Source organism: Gekko japonicus, unplaced genomic scaffold (assembly GCF_001447785.1).
Source record: "Gekko japonicus isolate JY-2015 unplaced genomic scaffold, Gekko_japonicus_V1.1 scaffold359, whole genome shotgun sequence".
In the NCBI taxonomy this organism is placed as follows: Eukaryota; Metazoa; Chordata; class Lepidosauria; order Squamata; family Gekkonidae; genus Gekko; species Gekko japonicus.
In genome coordinates, this window is record NW_015166431.1 from 511,294 (window position 1) to 538,063 (window position 26,770).

Here is a 26,770-nt window from a genome sequence, read left to right on the forward strand (position 1 = left end):
GGGCACCCGCCCAGAGCCTCTTTCTAGAGCTCGTATTTATTTCCGAAACGGGCCTTTTTCCTAGCGTATATATAAATAACATACATATACATATATCATTAAGGAAATAAGCATTTCACATGAAGTATTTAAAGACATTCTGGAGAAGAAATCATCCATTTTACAGAAAGGAAATGCTGAGTCCTGGAGTTTGTAGTTGAAAAGATAAGTAGTGAATCCATGGCAGAGAACCCAGATCAGATCTCAAGAAAATGAGCCAAAAGGGGCAAAATCCTACTCTTACCAGTAGAAAATTGGCCAGTTGGCAACCATACTCCTCACAGACCCTGGCAACCTGTTCCACAAAGGGAAGCCACACTCTTGAGTGGACAGTCATGGTGCACAATATTTTTTGGTCAGTTTTGATTCTTAAGATTGGAATGGGGTGGGGCTGCCCATGTTACAAGCTTCTACCAGGACCTGATGAATGTTGCTTGTGAAACCTGGCTTTGTTACCTACAAAGCAATAAGAAGGCCTAAGAACTCTCTGTTCTTTAGAATACAGTTTCCAGACAGTGGACCCTTGACATCTGTAATGGATACAAATTCTCTTTCTCCTGTTGTGGCTTGACATTCTGTCTTTCTGCTGCCTAAGGGAAATTCTCAGAGGACATCTTTGGGGGAGGCAAATCCCTCCCCCAAGCACCCCTGTTCTCTGCTGACACTAAATGGACTGGTGGGAAAAAATGGGGTGATGGCATTCAGCAAAGCCATTTCCGTTGTCCTAACTATAAGTTATGTCACCATGTTATTGTTGGGGGAATTAAGAGTCCTGGGGGAATTAAACTTCTGGACTCTTAATTCCCCCAACAGTTATCATACAGTTTTGAGGCAATGTCACTTCCAGTTATGCAGCCAGAAATGATGCCACTATGTCATCTAAATTAGTCTCTGCCCTCCCGCCCTCCCCATCTCCTAGGGACTGCTGGCCAAAGGCTATCAAACCTACTGTGGGAAACTCTCAAGCTGGGCATGAAAACAAATGGCTACTCCTGACGTTTGTCCCCAAGAGATGGTAGATGTGTGTATGCCTGCAAGAGAAAGTCTCACTCTGCAGCTAAAAATTATACATTTTAAGGCAAAGCCTGGAAGAACCTCTTACAGTTCCCAGCAGGGAATGCAACCCTCATATCTGCAGGACTACTTCTCCTGTTATACCCCACAAGGACAGCTTCACTCATCTTCTGAGCAAAGCTTTCTCAAGGTAACATCCTGCAAGTAGGTAAGATTGATATCTGCCAGTACATGTGCATTCTCTGCTACAGCTCCAACCATGTGGAGAATGGCATGCCTGAGGTCATCAGGAAGGCTCCCACACCTCTGTTATTCTGCAAAACAGACCAGGCACTTTTATAAAGGGAATCACTTTTACAAAGGGAATCGGGACTGTATATGTTTGTATATTATCTGTTTATTGTATCTACCACCCTGCTTTCACTACATTGTTTTCCACTTCTGAAATTCCATGTTTTGCTTTGTTTGACATTTCATGTCTGATCCTTGCATTGAGTCTCAGTGAAAAAGGCAGGCTATAAATAATGTAAATAAACACTAATCAAAGTTTTAGGATTTGCAGTTTGGTGGAGAAGAACTGGAATAAGTTGCTGTACCCCTGTTTGTAACTGATCAGCTATCATATGCTAATCATAGAATCATAGAGTTGGAAGGGGCCATACAGACCATCCAGTCCAACCCCCGCCCAATGCAGGACCAGCCTAAACCATCTCTGACAAATATTCGTCTAGCCTCTTCTTGAATGCTGTCAGTGAAGGGGAGCTAACCACCTCCCTAGGCAGCTGATTCCACCTTTGAACCACTCTGACCGTGAAAAGGTGTTCCTAATATCCAGCCGATACCTTTCTGCATGTAATTTAAACCCGTTGCTTCGGGTCCTATCCTCTGCTGCCAACTGGAACAGCTCCTTGCCCTCCTCCAAATGACAGCCTTTCAAATATTTAAAGAGAGCAGTCATGTCCCCCCTCAATCTCCTCTTCTCCAAACTAAACATTCCCAAGGCCCTTAGCCTTTCCTCATAAGGCTCAGTCTCCAGACCCCCGATCATCCTCGTCGCTCTCTTCTGTACCCTCTCAATTTTGTCCACATCCTTTTTGAAGTGATAATGTAAAGTACTGGGTTCGCACATGGAGACTCGGACTATGACATGCTAACTAGACACATTTATTGTACTTCACAACACGTGACTCACAACCGGAACTGGGTAGGAATGGTCCTGTAGAGCCCTGTTCAATATGCATTAATAGTCTGCGCAGATGCGGACATCGCCATTGGGCTTCACAGGGGTGACAATGGGGGTCTCCCATGTCGCATGTGAGACTGGTTCCAGGACCCCTTGCGCCACCAAGCAGTCCAGTTCCACGTCAATTTTAGGCTGCAAGGCAAATGGGGCGCGTCAGAACTGCATGCGGATGGGGGCCACCTTGGGGTCAAGTTGCAGTGAAACCGGGGGCTCCTTGTAACATCCCAGAGCAAACACCTGGTGTCCTGGAGCAGCTGCCATGACTCTTTAGCGAAGCAGGGAGTGGTGTCCAGGAGCACTATGCACGTTGCGGTGCTGCTCAGGAGCGATGCAGGGTGTGGTGGCTTCCACTGGATCAATGATTGATGCGGTGCTGGATTAAGAGTCAGGCTCACTTACCGGGATCTGACCTTCGTCGCCACTGTAAAATACTGGGTTTGCACATGGAGACTCGGACTACGACATGCTAACTAGACACATTTATTGTACTTCACAACACGAGAACCACATGGCCCGGCAAGGGCCAACTATATACACTCCACCCAGGCACACCCACAGTTCCATTGGGGGGTTTGAATTTCCCTCCAAGGTCCTATTAGAGGACTCAGGGTGGTCTAGGATCCTTGGTCCCTATTGTGTTTGGAACCAAACTAAGGACTGAGGCCACAGACCCCTAGTGGTGGTCTGCGGACATAACAGATAATATACATGAACATCTGGAGTTGGCTTCTGTAAGACCACTGGTCCATCTGACTTAATACTATAACTGGCAGCAGATCTCAGGCAGAAAGAGGGCTTTCTCAATACCCATCATCCGATAGTGGGAGGGCTTCAAGTGTCCTGGCCCCATTGATGGACCTCCTGATGGCACCTGGTATTTTTGGCCACTGTTTGACCGAGTGTTGAACTGGATGGACCACTGGCCTGATCCAACACTGGCTTCTCTTATGTTCTTATGATATCCTCAGAAGGACAAGTAAGAGCAAGCCCTCCCTAGAATTGCCCAGGCTTGTGACAGCTCATTCACACATGCAAGTCATCAGCTGATGCCACAATCAGGAACTGAAGAAACAGAAACAGAAACACACACACACACACACACAGTTAACCCTGAGCAGCTAGCACAATGCCAATGAAAAAAGCCCCTCCATTTCTTTTATATGTTTCATGGAACGTCTAGAATATTGTCTCAAACAATGCAGTTTTACTGTGAGAATGTGGTACATTTGCAGAAGAAACAGAGCAGCTGAGAAGCCACCTTTCCCCCTTGCTGTTCCTGTGCACAGAAATATGAAAACTTAAAAGCCATTTCACAGCAGCAGAACAGCTCTCTTTCCTTGTAATGATTTGGATGAGTTAATTAACATAGCCTCCAACTGTACCCACTTAAGAGAAATAATGGCTGTCTTTTCAAATGTGTGCCCTGGGTAGGGAAGGGCTGTAGCTCAATGGGGAAATATTCCCACATTCAATCCCAGGCATCATTAGTTAAAAGCATTTCAGGTAGCAGGGCAGGGAAACTCCCCCCTCCCTTGTCTCGGGAGTGCTTCCAAATCAGAAAAGACTAAAGAGGCTTTATATGTTGTCCGAGTACTGATCATATTCATTTTATCATTTTGGATTTCACAGTACTGCTTGCCATAGGCACCCCTTATTTAAACATGCTGTTACCAGGACAGAATAATTTACCTGTGTAGCATTGCATGTGTCAGACGTGGTGTTTAAACTGAATTCTTAGCCTCTACACATTATAAGTTAGCATGCCAGAGAACGGTAGCCTGAGATGCTTATTGCCTTGATATGCTAATGATGCATGCATAGTGGGATTGTGCATGTAATGGCCAGGTTTAAATAAGATGTTGGGCATCGTGAACACTTGGATGGCTTGGTCCCAGCCCTCTTTGTCATTATGCCCTTCTTGGTCAGGTCTCCTCAGGCCCCAGAAACAGGGCAGGGGAAATGGTAGTTTTGATAACAGAGTTTCTTCCTTTCTTTCCCCAAGAAGCACTTGGTCCTTCAGTCAGGCTCATTGCTGCCCTTTTTCCTCCCTGGCCTGGCTGCAGGGCCTTCCTTTTATCCCCCCTCCCCCCCGCTCCAGCTCCACCACCCTTTCAATCCCCTTCTTAGGGCCCGTCTCCCCCTACATCTGGCTCGGCTGGCTGTGACCTCCATCCCATGTGGTCCCATTCAGCCATAGCCAGGCCAGTCTTGAGGGATTCTTTAGTTTGACTGAAGGTGACTGCTGGTTTTGCATACTGGCTGATGATGTCAGTAGCTGGGGCCAAGAGGCAGCTCTAAGCTCCAGCTGCTGCCAAAGCCCTCTCTCATTCCTATATTTCTGCGGGGGAGTCAACAGAGCTCCAACCCAACCCCAACAGCAATCCTCAGCTCCCAAGCAACAGTAGTGCCAGGCTCCACACCACCAGCCGGCCTCTGAGTACCAGCTGTGATGCTGTGTCCAGGGCAGGTTGCCTCTGCAGCAACAGTGGCAGCAGCAATGATGAGGATGGTGTTAGGTCTGGGGCTGCATTCCCCTGCTGAGGGGGCTGTCTGTCCTCCTCCATGGCTGCTGGACCAAGTAAGTGGGCCAGTTGTGTGGCCTTGTGGGAGGGGTTGAATCCAGGCATGGGCTCGTGCCTAGACACACCCTCCCCTCAGGGAGCTTGCACAGATGGATCTGTCCCCTTGAAGAGTTGCAACATGTAGTTGCCATTGAGGTGCTGTTGGCTAGCCTGAAGTTGGACTGTGAAGCTGAAAGGTAACACCATAGAACCTGGACTGGGAGCCTTCATACAAGACATCCAAACTGGGGAGGGGTGTGATCAGTAATCAGTGTAAAGGGGTTACTGGCTGGGTGATACTGAAGGGCCCCTATAGCTCACTTAATGGCCAGGGCTTCTTTCTCAGCCATCACATACTTCATTTCAGTAGGCTACAGCTTCCGGCTGATGAAGAGAATGGGATGCTCCTGACCCTCAGGGTCCTGGAACAGGACTGCCCTGATGCCAGTGTCCAAAGCATTAGTGTGCATGATAAATGGTTTACTGAAATCAGGGTTCTTGAGGAGAGGGTCCTGTGGGAGAGATGCCCATAGCATTTGGAAGCCATACTATTGGGTTCATGTGCACCACATTTTAGTGAGTTGGTCTTTTCGGAGACAATCGGACAAGGGTGAAGCAAGAGTTGCAAAGTGGGGAATAAATTTACTATAATATCCCACAAACCCTAAGAATTGTCACATCTATCATTCCATTGCTGGCCTAAGGCTTTATTCCAAAGACGCCATCTGTTTTGGCAGTGGCTTTAGTTGTCCATGGCCTACTAGGAAGCCTAAGTATTTGAGTTAGTGAAACCCCACTCAACTCTTTCAAGGGTTGGCCTTTAAGCCTGCCTCTGATCAGGCCATCAGCGTTTTTGGGGGGTGCTGGAGGTCAGTGGGCCAGTCAGGGCTAGAAATAAATATATCATCAATATAGGCCCCGATGCCATTGAGGTGCTGTTGGCTAGCCTGATGTTGGACTGTGAAGCTGAAAGGTAACACCTGGGCTGGGAGCCTTCATACAAGACATCCAAACTGGGGAGGGGTGTGATCAGTAATCAGTGTAAAGGGGTTACTGGCTGGGTGATACTGAAGGGCCCCTATAGCTCACTTAATGGCCAGGGCTTCTTTCTCAGCCATCACATACTTCATTTCAGTAGGCTACAGCTTCCGGCTGATGAAGAGAATGGGATGCTCCTGACCCTCAGGGTCCTGGAACAGGACTGCCCTGATGCCAGTGTCCAAAGCATTAGTGTGCATGATAAATGGTTTACTGAAATCAGGGTTCTTGAGGAGAGGGTCCTGTGGGAGAGATGCCCATAGCATTTGGAAGCCATACTATTGGGTTCATGTGCACCACATTTTAGTGAGTTGGTCTTTTCGGAGACAATCGGACAAGGGTGAAGCAAGAGTTGCAAAGTGGGGAATAAATTTACTATAATATCCCACAAACCCTAAGAATTGTCACATCTATCATTCCATTGCTGGCCTAAGGCTTTATTCCAAAGACGCCATCTGTTTTGGCAGTGGCTTTAGTTGTCCATGGCCTACTAGGAAGCCTAAGTATTTGAGTTAGTGAAACCCCACTCAACTCTTCCAGGGGTTGGCCTTTAAGCCTGCCTCTGATCATGCCATCAGTGTTTTTTGGGGATGCTGAAGGTCAGTGGGCCAGTCAGGGCTAAAAATAAATATATCATCAATATAGGCCCCGGAGAAGCTTTGGCACTGAGCAAAGACCCAGTCCACTAATCGCTGGAAGGTGGCAGCTGCCCATGCAACCCAAAAGACATTATTTTGAACTGAAATAACCCTTGTGGTATGGCGAAAGATAATTTCTATTTGTTGGTTGGGTCCATGGGAGCCTGCCAATATCCCTTCATCAGGTCATCGGGATGACAAATACTGAACAGTGCTGAGTTGGACAATTAAGATGTGAGCCGGAGGCACTGGATAAACATTGAACTGTGCTATTCAGTTGATTTCTCTGTAGTAAAAACAAAACCAGATGATCTGGTCTGGCTTTGGCACCAGAATGATGGGCTCTGCCAGGTGCTATATGACAGCTCTATGATGTCCATTTTGCACACCTTTCCACCACCTGTTCTATTACCTCCCATTGTTTGCATGGAATAGGCCTCCAGTGGGTGCATGCTACTTGGCCTTCAGGTGTGGGAATATACAAATGACCTGTACTAAAATATACAAATGTAATATAAAATATCAGTGTGTCATCATATAAGTTTTAATGGTGCTTTTTTTTAGCATACACTACCTTGATTTAAAAAATAAATAAATTTACACCTAATAAAAAGATTAAAGAACTGAAGCTGCCTGAAAGACTAACAATTTATTTTAGCAAGAGCTCATGTTAGTGTTGTGTTAATCTCTGAAGTGTTAATGGACTCCTGTATAATTTTGCTACAACAGGCTAACACAGCTACTCCTCTGGAATGAAAGAACCTAAAATTACCTTTACTTTGAGCTTTAAATAGTTGCTGTATGTTCATTACAGAACTATAGCTGATTTGCTGAACAAAGGTTGTTGTCCATTTTGATTTCTCCCACCCACCCTCACCTACAGCATTTCTGGACCTGCCAATATTTACGTTCTAGTTCTTGGGAAAAGATTTTTTTTTTTAATCTAAATACTGAACCACCACTTTCCCACAAGACTCTACATTTCTTACCACCTGCTCCTCTATTGTATGTGTTTATAAAAACAAACCTAAAACTGAAAGCGTTTTCTAGTTTTGTTGCCTCTCTTCTTAGAGGGAAGGACTTTCTTTTTGTCCTTATCCTCAATTAAATACCTGTCCAGTCCCTCCCCAAACAAGTTAGATCCTTTAAAAGGAACCGTGGCCACTTTGGCCTGTGCAGCTGAGTCAACATCCCAGTGTCGAAGCCAGGTGTTTCGCCTTGCTGTCACACTACACACTAATGCTCTAGCAGAGAGTTGTAGGGTATCTAAGGTGGCATCTGCCGTAAAAGCCAGTGCCAAGGCTATCTTTTTAAACTCATCTTTAAACTCCTTAGGCACCCCACTATCAGCTGAGGCCAATTTGTCTGCCCATTCACAAGCTGCCCTGGCAAACAGAGAACCCGCTGTGGAAGCCTTAATAGCTGAAGCGGAGGCCTCAAAATTCTTACAAAGAGCCTGTTCTACTCTTCTGTCAGTGTGATCCTTGGGCATCCCATCGGTATCCATCAGGAGCACCGAGTTGGAATACAAGTTGGTCACAGGCTCATCCACTACAGGCAATTTTAACTTCTGTGAGGTTTCTGGCATCAGATAATAAAGTTTTGAAAAGAGTTGATGATTAGTCTTAGGTTTTGCCGGCTGTTCCCATTCCACCTTCATTATGTGATAAAATGAGGCTGGGAGAGGCAGCCTTGGCTGAGTGACTGATACCTTAGGCATCAGCTTACCCACCCCTTTCTGAAACTCAGAGTCTTGTTCGGTCTCCTCCCTAGGTCTGGTTGATAAATCTAGAGTCCTTAACACTTTAGGCAAGAGACGTGAATAAAGGTCCTGCGAGAAAAGCCTGGATTGAACTGTAGGTACTACAATTTCATCTTCTTCTGCAGAAAGTTCACCTTCCTCCTTTTCAGAAGAGGAAGTTGAAATCTTTAGCTCAGATTCTTCACGTCCCAGCAGGGGACTCCTCTCTCTAGATGGAGATTTATGTTCATTGCGTTTTGAGCTAACTGGGGATCTAGAGACGCTGGATACCCTATCCCAGGTTCTCTTGCCCTTTCCCTCTGAAAAGTCCTGTGATTTGGAGCCTTGAATAGTCTCCAGTATCAAATCTTTGAATTCCCTTCTCATTTCTCCTCTGAACCAGTTCAGCATATCAGAGTTAATGGCCTCCCTGGAGTCCATGCCTGTGTTGGCTAAAGGATCCTGGCCAATCTGAGACATTGAAGGCCTTGCCTGCATGATGTCCCCGGAGGAACTTCCTTGGGCCACCTTCTCAGCCATTTTCAAGAAACTGCATTTCAGGCAGGATGTTAGGAGTCGGCAATCGTCCGCTCCGTGTCCCGCTTTGCTGCCGCCTGCCAAGTGTCGGTAGGGAGTTTCCTCGCCTTCGCACTCCCTGGCATCAGGAGCAGGCCCTCCGCCCCCGGGACAGGTAAGGCCGATGGAGACATGCGCCTCGGACTGCCGACGTGCCTGTGGGCTGAGACCCGACGCCGTCGATAAAAAGCCCTGTGTTGCGCTGTCCGGCTGTAAAGCCCAGCCGTCGCTGCTTCTTCTTCTTTACTTAATGTGCACTCTTCAGCGCAGCTGAAGTAAGTCCTGCTCAAAGAAGGGCCGGCAAGAGAACTGGGGAGCCTACAAGGGGATAAGCCCCTCCCCCGCCTGGATCAAAGCTTGGAGCCGACCCTGAGAAAAGAGGAGGAGCTTATCCCAGACGTAAGGAATGTACCATGACGAACCACTGGAGAAACAAATCTAAGGCAGAGGTCCATGCACAGTAGGCACGATCTCCACAACCCCCACCAAAAAAACTAGTTCAGTACAGATAGCCCTGAAGTACTCTTAAGATTCCTCTGCCAGCCTGAAGCCTTGCTCAGTATAATTGGCATAATAATTAAAGAAGCATACCAATGAATGAAGAAAGAGAACCAGGCAGATGAATATTCTATATTTAGCTAAATGAATATTTTCATGGCTATCCTTTATGAAAACCATGTTGGCTTTAAACAAATTCCTAACACAGTGCTTATTAACATGAATCTGGGAATAATTTTTTGGGGGAAAAATAAGTATTTGGTTTTTCTCAAAGTAAAATCTATGCTAATATTTAATTTGGTTTCCTGGAAGCTTCTTCAGAGGTTTTAAAGCTTATGTAAAGATGCTTAAGAACAGAAAGCTGCAATTCAGATCCCTTGAAATATAAGCTGAAATGTAATAAGGCTCCCTTAAAAGTGACAGAGGCATGTTCAGGTCCCAGATAAACAACTCCTTCCTGTTCTGCTTTCCTTGGAGTATGGAATGGAAGTAGCCTGGCGCTGTTGCTTTAATCAGCACAATCTAGGTTAAACCTAATGTTGGACTGCCACCTTGTTTTCTTCAGTACCTTATATAAGAAAAACTCATATGAAGTTGCCACCGGGCTATCTAGCTCAACAGCATCTGCTCTGAGTGGTAGGGTCTCAGGCAGAGAAAGGTTTTTCCTTCCATCTGCCACCTGAGATCCTTTGCACATGCATTTTACCATTAAGCCATACCGCCTCCCCACGCACAGATAAAATTACCATGTTAAGGAGAGGGTTCTAGTCTAGATTTTTCATATAACATGCTAGATTTGAATGTGCAGCTGGGGGCTTATTCACATAAGAAAACACAGAAATTCTATTCTCCCCCACTCTGTCTGCAGTAGTATACTCCAGAATCAGATACATTAAATGAGGCTGCTTGTTTTGATTCTAAGCTTCCTGAGCTTTTGCCTTCTTGCTATGCAGCCTGTGTTTACAAAGAGTTGATCGTAATGTTAAATTAATACAGGTCCCGTTCACACATTTGCTGCGCTAAAGATACGGATGATAGGCGGATTTTCCGGGCGCGATCACACTGCAACATCTCGGAAGCGAAGTGCACCCGTGGCTTCTTGCTGAAGATACGGAGTAAAAAACTAGTACATACAATGTGCTAGTTATCAGGAAATGCGGGGCAAGGGCAGGCATCTGATCGCGTTTCTGCTGGAATCCCGTGGCATCCGGTGCCTGCCCATGTCCCGTCACAAACTGGATTATTTTTTTTTAAGTCTCCACCGGCACATGCGCACACTGTGGTGAGGGGAAAAAAATCCCGTTTGCCACAGAAGCAGCGCCTAGCGATTGCCAGTGTGATCGTGCCACGCTGCTTCTTTGCCACGCTGCAGGATAGCCGTCTGATCGGCACCTAACGGCATACCCACGGGACCTCCACGGTACATGTGATCAGGCTGCCGCGCATTACTTTGCTCCGGGGCAAACAACCACGCTCCCCCCCCCCAATTTCCGGCCCATGTGACTGGAACCACAGATTAGTTAATCCTAACATGCTTTTTGGTAACTGCTGGCTGCAACCACACATCATTGGATATTGAACTTTAATTGCACTACAACAATCATTTGCAACTGGATTATCCCGTGTGGACAAGCTAATCCAGTTGCAAATGGTTTGTATAGAGAAATGATAGCACAATATTCAATGATGTAGAAGAAGAAGAAGAGAAGAGATTGGATTTATACCCAGCCCTTCACTCAGAGTCTCAGAGCATCTTACAAACACCTTTCCCATCTTACACCCACAACGGATACCCTGTGAGGTAGGTGGGGCTGAGAGAGCTCTTTCCAGAACTGTCCTTGAGAGAACAGCTCTGACAGAACTATGGCTTGCCCAAGGTCATCCAGCAGCTGCAAGTGGAGGAGTGGGGAATCAAACCTGGTTCTCCTAGATTAGAGTCCGCACACTTAACCACACACTTAACTACTGCACCAAACTGATGTACTGATACAATAATTCTTTTGTATATTTTCCCTGCTTCACTCAAGTTTTTCTTTTCCTTGCAGAAGCAGGAGAGAGGGCTTTTACCTGATGGGTTAATTAATCCAGAATAAGACAATAGCACTGTAAATGTTTTGGACTGCGTTCAGGGAACCCTGGAGTTTCCTGGAAGCTTATCAGGGATTCCTCAATAAAAAAATCAGACCAACTTGCTTGTATGTTTCACCATCTCTATTAGCCTACCAAGAAATAAACTGTTTTTTTAAAGAACTAGTGAAGTACAGTGGCTAAGAGATTGAGGTATGAATCAGAGGCATCTACCAACCATGCAGTTTTGAAGATTTAAGAGCACTTAAAATTTTCAGAAGAGAGGGCAATGATTTCCAGTAATTTTTGTCTTTCACTGCAGACCACCCCTTTGCTTTTTGGGGTTCACTGACTCCCAGGAACATAATTTCAGGGGTTCAGTGGGCTGCAGCAGGGGAAATAGGAAAGTCCCACTCCATGAGGTCCACAAAGTATTGGAAGAATGCCAATAAGACCCTTTTCAAATCTCTCCTTTGCCATTATGTGGTCCTCGGCAAGCCACTTTATCTTAGTCTCAGTCCCCTTCCCAACAAATCTGCAAAAAGGAATTGATGATGATAATATAATAAATAATAATGATCTACCTTATAGGGTCGTTGTAAGGATTACAAGAAGCTCTTTGCTAATTTGAAGGTTACATATTATCATGTCTAATTCCAAAAATATTAATCCATAAAATTAATCCATAAAATGGATTATTAAAACAGCAAAATGGAACTAGGATACTATGGATACGGAGGATTTATCTAGAAACGTTTAAAAACTGACCAAGTTTGCAGACAAATCTAATATCTAAATAAAATCATTGGAGAATTAAAACCCTACAAAATAACAAAAACAACAGCTATAGCTTTTAGAAAAGAATGCTCTCTGAGTTCTCAGTCACCATTTTGGAGGTTGCTAGGCAACCCCAACAATTTTGCTGAGCCTGACTAAGGGAGACATGTGAAGAACAGGCCTAGTTCCAATGACCAGGGATACACTACCCATTGTACTTCGCCTGGCACTGGCAGCCACCATGTAACTGGACATGAACTTTTCCTGTGGAGAGGCTGCAGGGGGAGGGAAGGAGGGAAAAGCTGAAGGCAAGGGAGCAGATAAAGGCAGATTGTCTGGTGCATATGAAGAGAAGAAAACAGAAGTAGCAATGAGTCTTATGGGGGATGCCAGAGAATGAAAAGAAGAAATATTAGGGGTGGGATATAGAGGAAAATGATATGCCCCCCCAACAAGTCCTTGTGGGTCCCCTACTTCTTATGTAGTATTTTACTACACCTCAGTCTGAGATAGCATTGGTTTCAGTAATGCATTCAATAATGCATTCTTAGCCCACAGAGATGATGGCCAGTGTGCTGAGTAAATTGACCATGCACCATGAGACATGCTTCAAAAGCCTTCTATGATGCATAGGAATCCTGTGGCAGTCACACAGTGATTTCTTGTCAAATAAACCAAAGTGGGAAGAATTCCCCTGAGGATCAAAGTTTGAATGCCACTGCCCTGAGAGAAAGACCTTATTGATTGCAGCTATATGTAGTTTTATGCAATAGAAGTATTACCACTGTTTTATAGACACTAATCTTTGTACCTACCTGCCTGACGAGGGCCAGCTGCAAAGAGAGGTAGAGAATGATCTGGTGATCTTCCGGTGCCAGTTGATGTGCTCTGTAAAACACAAAGAAATGTTAATTAATAAGAGAACCATTTTGAAACAACTTCAAAGGGATTCCAGCATGAAACTGCTGAGCTAGAATTCATTAAGAAGTTTTACACTATCTCCCCTTGCTGGCTTGAACAGGGACTTAGGATTTCTTACTCATTAGAGGTGTTAGCTAGCTTAGCAAAATCTGGGACTGTCTGCCCATTACTGGTGTAAAACTAAATAAATATAATTACATTGGAATTGTATCAACTTTAAAGAAGCAGCATGATACAAGATGGGTGGAGTTGCCTGTTCAAAATCTATTGGATCATCTATTGGAAAAGAAAATGAAATATTCAGGAATAAGAAATGATATAGTACAGAAACCACAGAAAAAACTAGGCTAATTAAAATGCGTGCAAAAAAACTGGATACTAATAATACATCTGTCAGGACCTGTAGGTAGGTTTGGCATCTTATTTGGGTATACCCCTCAAAACACAACTGCCAAAATATTTTTATTGTTTGACAATACCAAAGCTCAGATGAGCTTTTACTCGGGCAAGAATGAATGACCTTCTACTGGCAGTTTTGGAGAGTAGATAAAGTGCTATATTCAAATAGAACATGTAAATGTTCACATGATAAAATTGAAACAATTGAACATATGATCATGGAATGTCCTATATTTAATGAGTTGAGGGCTAGATTAATTATTCCTTTACTTAAAAATAACAAGGATGTGCTCTTACGTTTATGCGCATGCACAAAAAGTTTTTTTTTAAAAAAAAAAAACCCACCGCGCAAGGCTCCTTCAGTGGACGCCATCTAGACAATCCACAATGGAGGCAGCGCACGGTAAGGCGATTAACCAGGGGGATGTCTGGTCGTGCTACGATGGACTAAAAAGATCAGGATAAAATTCAAGATGGCATAATGACGGGATTAGCTGCCCGTCTGAACGCACCCCAGGTCTTTGTCCAGCAGCATCTGTGAGAGAAATTTATTTCTAGCTGAGATATGAATGGGACTGAAAGAAGCACTGAGTAAGCACCTTGATTTTTCCTGTGCTACAGAGGCAAAACCAGGCATCAAATATGGGGCATTAGTAAATCTCCTTTAAAAACAACAGCTGGCATCAAATTAAACTTTAACAGAAAAATGACTCTTCTTACAGGACAGTAACTGAGTTGAAAAAAATAATCTTCCAGGTAATGTTGGTATTTAAACATAGGACACCATGGGCAATTGTATTGCTATCTGCTATAGCCATGCCAGGCTGGGTAAAAATATCAAAACTAAATTCTTCAAACCTGGGAAATAAGTCTGGGAAAATCTATAACATTGCAGCAGTTAAAGCCAAGCTCTGGTTGTCTGATGTAAATTAGAAAGAAAATTTATTCCTCAAAACATATTTAGGAAGTCAAACATTTAATCTATTGCTTGAATTGAGCCACCAGACTCCTTGGATTCGGACAAGGTAGAACTGGGTTCAAATAGCTGCTCAGCCATAAAACTTACTGGGTGACCTCTGGCTATTCTCACACACTCAGCCCAGCCTGGTTCATAGGGATCTGAGCTGAAATAAAGGACGTGGTATCGTGTGTTCCTACTGAGCCCCTTGAAGGAAGGGCAAGATAAAAATGTAATAAGTAACTTAACTTAAAATGTTCGACTTGTTTACATAGAAATGACACTGAAGCATTACCTTCCCCAAACTATGAGCTATAGCAGTTGCCGCAAATTATTTATTTTTAAACCAAAAATAATAGCCTGATATGGCAGCCCCGCACCCCAATTTGGACATTGTGCTAAACTCTGTGTGACAATGATCTGTTTGCATGTGTCCGCACCCTAACTATGGTCATTCTTGCTGCCATAAGTGTGCATGTGACCAATGAACTATTCATTTCATTTATACCCCACTTTTCTCCCCAATGGGGACCCAAAGTGCCTAACATCATTCTCCTCTCCTCCATTTTATTCTCACCACAACTCTATAAGGTAGGTAAAGCCCCATGAGAGTGTGACTGGCCCAGATCACCCAGTGACCATCCATGGCACAAATGGGGATTCAAGCCTGGGTCTTCCAAATCCTAGGTTGACACTTTTAACTACTACACCACACTCTCTCTCTCTCTAATGAGGATTATGAATCTTGCTTATATAAAGAAGAACGGACAAAATCATTTGAAGGGTCCAATGCAGTTGACTTTGCCTGTTTCTGCCAGAACTTCCATCCCAGGATACATAGCTCTTTATGGCCAGGGTCCAGCCTACCTGAGGGACCGCCTTTCTCCATATGTTCCCCCAAGGGCACTACGGTCAGGGGGGCGTCATCTCCTGGAAATTCCAGGCCTGAGAGATGTTAAATTTGCAGTGACCAGGACCAGAGCATTTTCTGTGGTGGCTCCTACCTGGTGGAAGGAGCTCCGGACCCCGCGGGACCTCTCTCAGTTCCACGGGGCCTGCAAGATGGAGCTCTTCCGCCAGGCCTTTGAGTAGGAGCCACCGCCACCACTATTCCACCTTTGCCCATTTATTGTAATTTATTGTTTTTAAACTATGTGTTTACTGTTTTAACCTCGGCACATGGTGCCCTTGTTAGCCGCTTTGAGCCTTCGGGGTAGGGCGGGATATAAATTCAAATATAAATAAATAAATATAAATAAATAGTACTGAATATTCAAACCACATATGTATATGAGTTCAGCTGTGTTGACAGTGGTGTCGACTACACAGCTATTCTGACAAATGTGTCTGAGCCTAAGAGAGGTGATGATATACTAGTATGATGGGATTCTGAACGCACATTCTCTGTAAGCTGTACAAAGGGCCACTTTCAGCTATGAATCTCAAGCTTCTGATTATTCCTAATATGTCAACGGGAAGTCTAGGTCTGTGCCTCAATGCATGATTCAGCTTGTCATGACAACATGATACATGGTTGAGATCAAAACTTTTGTGTCAGCTCGAATTCTCATGCTCATATCAGCAGATCTCCAGAATAAGTTTGCTTACTTGACATTTCTGCTAGTAACTCGATTTCTTAGTTTAAGAAATTGTGGATCTGGAAGAAATGAGTGATCGGGATCTCTTCTGATCATACTGTATTCTCTATTTTTTGAGTAAGTTTTAGTATCTCCACTGGCAACATTAAATCTCAACCTTTTGCCATGAAAGTGAATGATTCTTTTTAACAAACCGGGTTAAGTGTATGGTGAACATGTAGCAGTTCTGGGCATCCAATTTGCTTCTCCTGGGGTCCCAAAGATACAAAGTTGCCTTTCAGCTGAAGTGGTCCATAGTTTTTCCTCAAGGTGATCTGTTTTTGAGGTCAGTGGGTTAATGGAACCACCATATAACAATACAGTAAACAAGGCAAAGAAACTCTGTCCTGTCTTTCTGATCAGAGTCTTAAAGGCTTATAAGTTTTATAAGCTAATATTGCTTTCTTTCCCATTCACCCTCCCCCAATGAACCTGGCAAGTTTTTTTCTAGTTGGCATGGGGAAATATATAAAAGTGAATTACATATAAAAATCACACAAGGAAAAGTAGCTATTTTAATAATCACCGCTTTTCCATAGCAAGTTAGAAGAAGAAGAGAAGAGGAGATTGGTTTTATACCCCGCCCTTCACTTGGAGTCTCAGAGCAGCTTACAAACTCCTTTCCCTTCCCCTCCCCACAACAGACACCCTGTGAGGTAGGTGGGACTGAGAGCTGTTTCCAGAACTGTCCTTGAGAGAACAGCTCTGACAGAACTATGGCTTGCCCAAGGTCATCGAGCAGCTGCAAGTGGAGGAGTGGGGAATCAAACCCGGTTCTCGCAGATTAGAGTCCGCACACTTAACCTCTACACCAAACTGGACTAGCATAATACTTTCTTTATTTGGTCAATGAGAAGAGTGCAAGTGTTCCTTACCAGAATGGTTATATTCCAGTATGATATTTATACTTGGGTATCTCATAATAATGGATGACTTTCTGAACTTCTTTTCCAGTTATGCTGTAAGCACAGCTCACTACGTCCAGGGATCCAACCCCATGACTAGAAATGTAACAGGTACAAACTACTGTTGTAATGACTCAAAACTTCCAGAAATTGATTTTTGAATTGGAGACAATGCTGAATGTTTGCATACCACCAACAGGGAGACTTCTGGATATAGTTAATTTCTTATCTCATTGGCATTCATGCCCATTTTATATGTATCTCCTTAGACTTCCAATCCATGACAAAAAGCAGCTCCCTTCCAAATGAGGAGTCTTGCTCCATGCAAGGAGGCTCTTCACTACATCCATGGATCCAACCCCATGACTGAAAGTGTAACAGGTACAGATTACTGTTGTAATGACTAAACAAGGGCAGGAAACCAGGCTCCTAACATCTATGCCAGTCCTGGATTTTCCAGATGTTCAATATTGCCTGCCAACTGGCTGCTATTGCACATCTCTTCTGTGTTTGAGGAAGACTTTGAGGGCTGAGATACTCAATGGGCTGGGTCCCATGGCAAGAACCCCCCAGACTTCCAGACAAAGGTAACATCACATAAAACAGCAACACAGCAGTTGAACCCTGAAACATGTGTAATTTGTGTTAATTCAGGTCTTTAAGTCTTCACTATCCATGAATCTAATACAGAGATACTCAGTGTCTTGGGAGCCATATGTGGCTCTTTGATATTTGATTTGATTTATTAGATTTCTATGATATGCCACCTGTGACTCTTCTGAGCACTGTCTCCCAATATGACTCCAAAGACATGGGGCAGGTAAGTGGGCAAGACCCTTGACAAGTGGGACTTGTGGTTAACAGGTAGTTCCCACTTTGAAACAGCCATCACCTGAAGAATGGGTAAGCTGTGAGAATCTGCACCTCATGCCAAGGTCAGAAGTAAATTTAGCTCTTTTGATTGATGGCCCTTCACAGGCTGTGGAGTGAGTACCTCTGACTTAATAGTAGTTAATGCCATCTCTAAAAAAATGGAAGCTAAGATGCAGAAAGACCCTCATCACATCTCTTTTCCCACTATCAATGTAACACTGTCTGCCAAGAAGGAAGCATTTCTTAGTCTATCATTTGTGAAACTCTGGATGATAAGAATTCCAGAAACATGAAGCAATGGCTAAGAACAGCTCTTCATGTGCCCTTTTTGAATGGATTAACCATATGGAGAATTGTACATCCTTAGATGCACAAATTCACTTGATCCTCTGTCTCATCATATGATACATTACCTTGGGGAGCAAAGTAGGCTTGGAAGGAATTTGGAAGGAATGAATGGGGCGGGGAAGAGAGTTGCTACAAACTCAGAGTTTGATTAGTCTTTATATTTGAGTTCAGGAAAGAATCTTCCCCACATATCAAAATAGCCAGTGCCCCCGTGGTGATATACACCCTCATCCCTTTAGCCCTGCTCACTACCCTAACCTGCAAATTTCTGAGAGATAGTGGGAATCAGTTTGTGTGTATGAGAGGGTTTGAACCCAGTAGCCTGCTCCTCTTCCTATTGTACGGGGTAGAATGGAACACTGGACCTACCTGAAGGTTCTTTCTCTTCTATGGGGGCAAAGTCATCCAGAACTGGTCAGGTCACCCCTCTACTTGCTCTGATAGAGCTATTCAAATTTTTGTGTGGCTCCTATTGGAGAGATCTAGGCTGACCTTCCAGTGATGTCCAAGTCTTGTGGTCCATATTCTTTTTCTTCGCATCCTTTTCCATCCGCTTTGCTTTGTTCCTGTTTTCTTTTTTGGGAGGGAAGTGGATGACCTCGCCTCCACTGAAGAGAAAGAACTTTCAGGTAGGCCCAGTGTTTCATTCTACTTCAGTGAGGGGAAGTCATCCAGAACTGGTTAGCTGTACCCATGCTGAATGTTCGGGTGGGCTTAACTGTCCTGTTTCATGCCTCAACCACTTGTTGCAACACCCTTCTTCCAAATGCTGCTTCTGCTGAGGACATCTGGTGTATCCTGTAGTGCCTCACTAATGTGGAGAATGACACCCATGTCACCGTTCAGCATATCTCCTCCACTGTAGCCCTACTGGAATAGGCTATTGTGATCACCACCACCCTGGTAGAATGTGCTGTCACCATCTTCAGTGCTGACAGGCCTTGTGCCTCATATGCCTTGACCTAATGGGTGACAATGGACTTTGACACCTTTCCCAGGTTCTGTGGGCTGTGTGACATAAAAAGTGAGTCTGATTGCCTGAAGCTAGCTTTCCTGTCCAGGTAAATGTGTGAACTTATGCCGCACTTTTTCCTTTGGGTGCCTTGGGTTCGGGCAGAATGATGGTAAGGTAACCAGCTGATTGAGATGAAATGTCAAATTCACTTTGGGAATGAATGATAGGTCTGTCCGTAGGGAAACAGAATTTTTTGGGAAAATGCAGAGTTCCTTCCTTGCAGAGAGTGCTGCCAACTCCTAGCTGATATCATTGCTAAAAGGAAGGCCACCTTCCACAATAAGAACTTGAACTCAGTCAACCTCGAATGGTGCTTTAATCAGTGCTCTTAAGACCTTAGACAAGCTCCATGTGGAAAACCTGTGCCGAACCGGCAGCACCAATTGTCTAGTCCCCATGAGGAATGTCTTGATGTATTTGTGCATTGACAGACCTCTGAGCCTCCAATGCCCAAGGCAGGAATTCGAGGCTGCCACCTATCATTTTAGGGCGTTAGGTTTGAGAACTCTCTTCTAACCTTCAAACAAGAAGGTGAGCATATTCCTGTATGTTGACTATAGGGGATCCAGATCTCTATCAGTGGCCCACATTCTAAACGTCAGCCACGTGTGGTTAAAAATACGTCTGGTTGTCAGCCTTCAAGACTGTAGCATGACTTCCACCACCTCTCTAGGAAGTCCCTGCACCTCTAACTCCTTCCTTGCAATCTCCATACTGTCAACTACAACCACATCGGATCTGAGTAATGTATAGGCCCCTGGTGTAGGAGGTCTGACCTGTACGGGAGAGTCCATGGAGACCTGGTTGGTAGTTGCACCAGGTCTGAGAACCAGGGCCTCCTTGGCCAGTATGGGGCCACAAAAATGATCTCTGCCCCTTCTTTCCTGATCCTGTTGAGCATTTTGCCAATTAAGGGCAATGGGGGAAAGACATAAAGTAGACCTGCCAGCCATGGGTGGGATAGTGTGTCAGGGACTCCATTTGGAACTTTCATTTTTTGACCCATCTTAGGTTCAGCACTGCTCTCCAGTCCCCGGATTTCTTTGGGACCACAAAACAGGATGGAGTATACCCCCTTGAACTAGTGATTCACTGGCACTTTCTCTGTTGCTCCTATGTCCTGCAGGTGCTGAATTGCCTGTGCTAGCTTGAGCTGTCTGTCCTGCCATCTTGGTATTGGTGAGGGTGTGAAGCTTTGAGGGGGAAGTGATATAAGCTCTGTCTTCTAACTGTGTGCAATGATCGACAATACCCATTTGTCCTGTGAAGAACTGGAGCTGTCCCCCTATCCTGTAGTCACGCGGACTGCTTCTTGGCTGGGGTGTTCTTATCCTGTTTGAAGCCTGAGGGGTGTCTTGCATTGGCTCTGGTTTTGTATGCAAAGGATCGGAATCCCTTGTAGTCCTTTAGTCTCCCTTCCTCTGCCAGATGTCCTGAATTCACAAAAGAACTGGTGTGCCCTGTTCTTAGCACTTCAATCCCTGCTATTAAAAAAATGGTGGCATGGCCCTCTTCTTTTCCTTTGTCACCACCAGAACCTTGTCCAGGTTCAGTTTGCCAAAGAGAAGCCTGCCCATGAACTTCTCCATAGATAAGTTGCTCTTTGACAGGGTGTCCACCCTCTAGTGCTTGAGTCCAACATTCTTTCGTATGATGATGCCTACTGCCTGCACTCTTGTTGTCCTGTGAGGTATCCAAGGCAAACTCTGCCACTCTCTTCATCTTTAATAATGATCTTTTTAGCTCTAATGGGCTGGCTTCCGGATTTTGAAGAAGAGCATCAACCCTGATCATATTGCCCTTGTAAAGTTCAAGAGGACCACTAAAGCCCAAGTGATTGCTTCGTGAACTTTCTTTAGAGCTGCCTCATTCTTCCTGTCCATGGAATCCTTCAAGGTGTTCTTGCCATCTTTGGGTAGTATAGCTCCCGAGTGAAGTGCCACTACTGGTGCATCTACTAGGGGTACCGTCATGTCCTCCATGGTTCCCTCTGGTAGTACATAGAACTTCTTAGCCAAGTAGAGCAGCAGAGAATTTCCGCCCTCAAGAAGGGCCCATTTGGCCTTCATGACATTGACAAAACAGTCCAGACAGGGGGATACTGTTTGTACTCTGGGCAGATCCTTGAAGCCCCTCCTGTCCAGTTTAGCTGAGGCTGCTGACCTTGGCTTCTGTGGTACTTCTGCTTGGTAATTTAGCATGGTAATCACCTTGCTCAGCAATCTTTGGAAATGCTCAGCTTAAAAGAGTCTGGAGGATGTTGCCTGTGCCTCAGCCTCTTCCCCGGACCATTCCCCATCCTCCTCTATGGATGTAATCAAGAATGCTGCCTCCCACAATTCTGACCCTGGTGAAGGTGGGCGCTCCCTGGTGCCTTCCTGCTTGCTGCTTCTGTTGGAGCTGGTCTCCTTCACTCCCAGGGCCTCCACAGCCTCTGACTGTCCCTGTGTCTCTGAAGGCCTGGCACGCTTGTGGGGGGAAGGCAAGCCTGATGATGCTGGAGAAAGGTTGGGGGGACTTGCTCTCTCTCCTTCCTTCCTGCCCGGTAACCATCCTTTACGGGGGGCCCTCAAAAGTTCAGCCTGGTCAGGTGTTGATTGGGTACTGGCCCCCCTTGCCTGATGAAGGCTGCACCCAATGGTGGTGGAAATGCCCATGGTCCCCCTAGGATGGGCCATAACCAGCCTGGGCCTGACTGAAACTGCAGAACTACGTAGGGGGTGTGGTGTCACACCCGGGTCAACTCGCGAGTAGATGGGCAGTCCAGGGTCTACTTGCAAGGAGGCCACCAGATTTGGGACCATCTGCAGGGCACCCAATGGTGGTGGAAATGCCCATGGCCCATGGCCCCCCAAGGATGGGCCATAACCAGCCTGGGCCTGACTGAAACTGCAGAACTACGTAGGGGGCCTGGTGTCACATCCGGGTCAACTCGTGAGTAGATGGGCAGTCCACGGTCTACTTGCAAGGAGACCACCAGATTTGGGACCATCTGCAAGCCTGGGAACCCTTGTGAATGGTGGCCTGCCTGCCCCCAGGAAAAGGGTATTCCTCCCTCAGACCAGGGTTTGCCCTTGGATATGGGGCCATCACTCCCCTGGGGCCCCCTCGTGCGCTGGATTTGCCTCACTGCCAGGGCTTGCTGACCCAGTAAGTCTCTCACACCATTCCTGTCTCCTTCTTTTGGAGGGCTTAGACGACCTTTTCTTCACCACCTTCTTTGTGACCAGGTGCGTGAGGGAGTGGTAGGCTGAAGCCTTGGACAGCTCAACCCACACAGCAGCTCCAATCATCTCCAAACTGAGCAGCCACGGCCTCAACGATGCTTCCTCCCTACCTCCCGGAGCTTTAGAAGCTTAAGAGGTTGTTCTTCCTGGTCCTGAGGGAGTGGTAGGCTGAAGCCTTGGACTGCTCAACCCACACAGCAGCTCCAATCACCTCCAAACTGAGCAGCCATGGCCTCAACGATGCTTCCTCCCTACCTCCTGAAGCTTTAGAAGCTTAAGAGGTTGTTCTTCCTGGTCCTGCCAAGTGATCATGTGGCTGTGTGCCACTGCCATCCTGCTTCCCCAAGCCTTGTGTGGGGGTGCTCTTCTCCACCTTTGTTCCTTTGTGCCTCGTGGTTTCAGGCTTCTTCACTTTCTCTGTTGCTGCCACCTGCAGCAGTCTCCTCCGGGGTCATCACATTGTCCATTGAAGCTTGTTGCTGCTAATCTCTTTCCAGGAATCTTCCTAAAAGCTGGGTTAAGATAGCTTAGATTTTTTAAAAAATATATTTTTTGTATTTGGCTTGGAGTGGAGCTCAAAACATGGAGTGGCAGGGCTGTCCAAAACTGGAGGGTCAGCCTAGATCTCTCCAATAGGAGCCACGCAAAAATTTGCATAGCCTTATCAGAGTGAGCAGAAGCGTGACCTGACCAGTTCTGGATGACTTTGCCCCCACTGAAGTAGAAATGGTTATTATTCTCTTGTCTGTTTGTCTCCATAAATGGGAAACCATCCTCTCTCTGGCTGAAACCAGATTTTATGGCTTCGTTCCTAGTTAACATGTGATTTATCTGTCCCCAGGGCCTCATCTGTGGTAATCAGGACATCCTGTGTTTCTTCATCACAACGGCTCCCTTCCTCACCAAATTTATTTATTTATCTACAGAATTTGTATCCCATCTCTCTGCCCTCATAAGGGCCACCGAGCTGGCTAACAATTTAAGCATACATGGTAAAATCACATAACCATTAAAACCAATCCCCCCAACACACATAATTAAAACAATTAAAAACAGAGTTAAAATACATACAAGATATAAAACAGCAATTAACATATTGGTTAGGAAGGAAGGATCACTGCGGGTATACCAAACTATAAACAGTCTTCACTCTCTGGTGGGAGATGGCAACAGGAGGGGACAGACAAACCTCCCAGAGGAGTTCTAGAGCTCTGCTTATAGTGCCTTTTGGTTCGTGAAAACAGTTTTTTTAGGTTTATTATACTGTTTTATTGCTTTGCTGTGCCTTGAGTATCAGTGAAAAAAGCCAGCCAGAGATTAAATAAACACAAAAAAGTGCAAAATATTTTTCAGAGACTACAGTGGTATAAAAGAAGTGTGTCCCAGACAACAATGCTTGCTCCTTTCCACCTTTAACTCTCCTAAAAATTTTGGTTTCTCTAGCCAAGATCTTGTTTTAACTGCTAGCAGGATACTGTGCAGGTTGGCCCAGATTTGTACTTGGATGGGCGACAACCAAGGAAGTCCAGGCAAACCACCTCTGAATGTCCCTTGCCTTGAAAACCCTACAGGGTCACCATAAGTTGGCTGCAACTTGATGTTGCATTCCACCACCATGATACTGTGCAACTGGTACACATGCATATATGGAAATTCAGGACATAACTACTGGACTACACTCTTGCAACAATCCCCGCTGGCTAACAGTGAGTATCTGTGAAGACTAATCAGTGATGTATCCACTTCCAAGTTGGAGTGAAGATATCAGGGAAACGAGCCCCAACGGGCGGGGAAAGGTCAAAGGGCTAAAAATAAATATGGTTAAAGAGTAATATAGCACAGCAATTACATCAAAATAGCACAGTAACGGAGATGTTACATCTGAGTCTAAGAATGTGTGCCGCACAAAGCCCACTGCCCCTCTAAGAAGCAACGCTGTCAAAATGACATATTCTTATACTTCAGAATGGTACACAGAGAAGCAGTGAGAGCAATACTTTGACTGGCTTCAATGGTAGAAAATATGCCTTCATCATTTATTTCTTGTTAGCAGTAATGGGGGGGGGCCCCACTGGCAAAACTCAAACATATTGATAAGCCTAGGGAAGATTTTAGATTACAACATAAAACAACCATCTGTCAACTGAGAATTCTCACCTTTCCAGAGTCTCAAGTGCTTTCCGGTGCAACTCATCTTGCGTGCTTTTCAGGGTAGCTGTGACAGAAGACACAAACATGCAGTCTTGAATCCACTGCAAACAGCTGGAACTTACAGTAGAGTATTACATTTTTAGAAGGTATTTTAGGGGAAATAATAATTTGCGAAAACCAGGATTTTCCTAATGATTTCTACCATCAAAGCTCTTTAAAAACAAAACACATGTACCTTTTTTTCTAGGGTCTGTAATCACTAATTTTAAGGGGATTTAACAGATCCATGGAGGAGAGGTCCATTAATGGCTACTAGCCATGGTGAATAAAGGGAACCTCTGTGTTCAGAGGTAGTAAACCCAGGGCTTCTTTTTCTGGGGGACCACGCCGGAACAGAGTTCCAGAATCTCTTTAAAAGAATTCTTTTAAAAATGTTTAAAAGTTCATGAGTTTCCGGTATACAGATTGAAAAATTCATTTCCCTCTTGAGAGTTCGAGCACCTCTTTTTTTAAAAAAACAACAACCCCAAAACAAACAAACCCCGAGTAAACCTATGAATACTAGTGCTAGTATGCAACATCAGGGGAAGGCACTGGACTCTATGCCTTGTTAGCTGGCTTTCCAGGGCAACTGGTTGGCCACTGTGTGAAACAGGATACTGGATTAAATGGACCACAGGTCTGATCCAGCAATGCTCTTCTTAAATTCCGCAAGGCCAGACATTTGAACCTACTCCTTTCTTGTACAGAATATTCAAATTAACTCCAGTCTAGAAACACAGCATCAGCATCCCTTAGAGATTCTATCTATAACATTGTTATCCTGCCCTTCATCCAAGGAGTTCCACTTTACTCTTACAACACCTCTGTGAGGTTGACTGAGCTGAGAGAGAATAACTGACCCAAGGGTACCCAGTGAGCTTCATGGCCAAAGTAGAATTTAAATCTAGGTCTCCCTGGTATTAGTCCAAATTAGTCTGACAGCTGCACGATACTGCACTACTGTCGGTTTAGAATGGTCCTTCCTTAAGAACATTCCTGAATTTTGAGATCTTCAGATGGGCCTTTGTGCTTTGTCAGATTAGACTGACATCTCACAGTAACAGGGCCTTCTCCACCGTAAGAAAAGCCCTGCTAGATCAGACTAGAAGTCTGTCTAGTTCAGCATCCTAGCATCCTGGTTTTCACAGTGGCCAGCCAGATGTTTCTGGGGAAGCCCAAAAGCATGCAGCCATGGTAAGAAACTTGTCCTCCACCACCATGTATTCAATGGCATGCTGCCTCTGACTTGAAGGCTTTGTTTAGTTATTGTGGTGAAACAGCTATTGATAGATTCATCCTACATAAATATGCATTGGCCTTTTGCAGAATTCTCTCTCTCTGAGAAAGCACGTGAGACTAATTTTAGAAAACAATGAGAGACTTTTTTTTTTCAAAATAGAGCTTTATGCCACCACTACCCAGTTTTGGTGTTGAGGCCTGATTGCACCCGGATGCATTAGACCTGGGTCAAGTGGTCCAACAAACCTCTGGCTTGTAAAGGAGAAAGGCAAACACTGAAGGGGGGGAAACAACCCCACAATTCAATCATGCCAGTTGGATGAGAAAAGCCTGAAGAAGCACAAGACAATGCCTCACCCCAAAAAAACGGCAGTGAGAAAAGTAAAAGGTAAAGGTTCCCTTGCTTGAAAGCCAGTCGAATCTGACTCTAGGGTTGCGGTGCTCATCTCAGTTTCAAAGCCGAAGAGCCAGCGCTGTCCGAAGACGTTTCCGTTGTCATGTGGCCGGCATGACTAAACACCAAGGCCCACAGAACGCTGTTACCTTCCCACCGAAGTGGTACCTATTTATCTACTTGCAATTTCTTGCTTTCGAACTGCTAGGTTGGCAGAAGCTGGAACTAGAGATGGGAGCTCACTCCATCATGTGGCACACTCGGGTCTCGAACTGCTGTACTACTGACCTTCCACAGCCTGCAGTTCAGCGTCTTAACCACTTGAGCCACCGCAGTGATTATCAAGTGAGATAATCAGACCCCAATTAACAAACTCTAGTAATTACATCAGGCTGTCTTTTGCTCCCCTATCCTAGCCCACAAAGCTCCCTTTCCTATCCCTCTTGGCATGTCCTTTTATCTCTTCCTG

The 26,770-nt window shown here is 45.1% G+C and overlaps 1 protein-coding gene across 1 annotated transcript in view; it reads right to left on the reverse strand.

Moving 5' to 3' along the window:
- TTC7A (tetratricopeptide repeat domain 7A) overlaps positions 1-26,770 on the reverse strand; it is a 224,768-nt gene that overhangs the window by 105,449 nt on the left and 92,549 nt on the right. Inside the window, exons 13-14 of the mRNA XM_015411853.1 lie at positions 24,633-24,690; positions 13,008-13,080 (exon numbers count right to left, since the gene is read on the reverse strand). Of these exons, the coding sequence (XP_015267339.1) occupies positions 13,008-13,080; positions 24,633-24,690 (131 nt within the window). The remainder of the gene's footprint in view (positions 1-13,007; positions 13,081-24,632; positions 24,691-26,770) is intronic.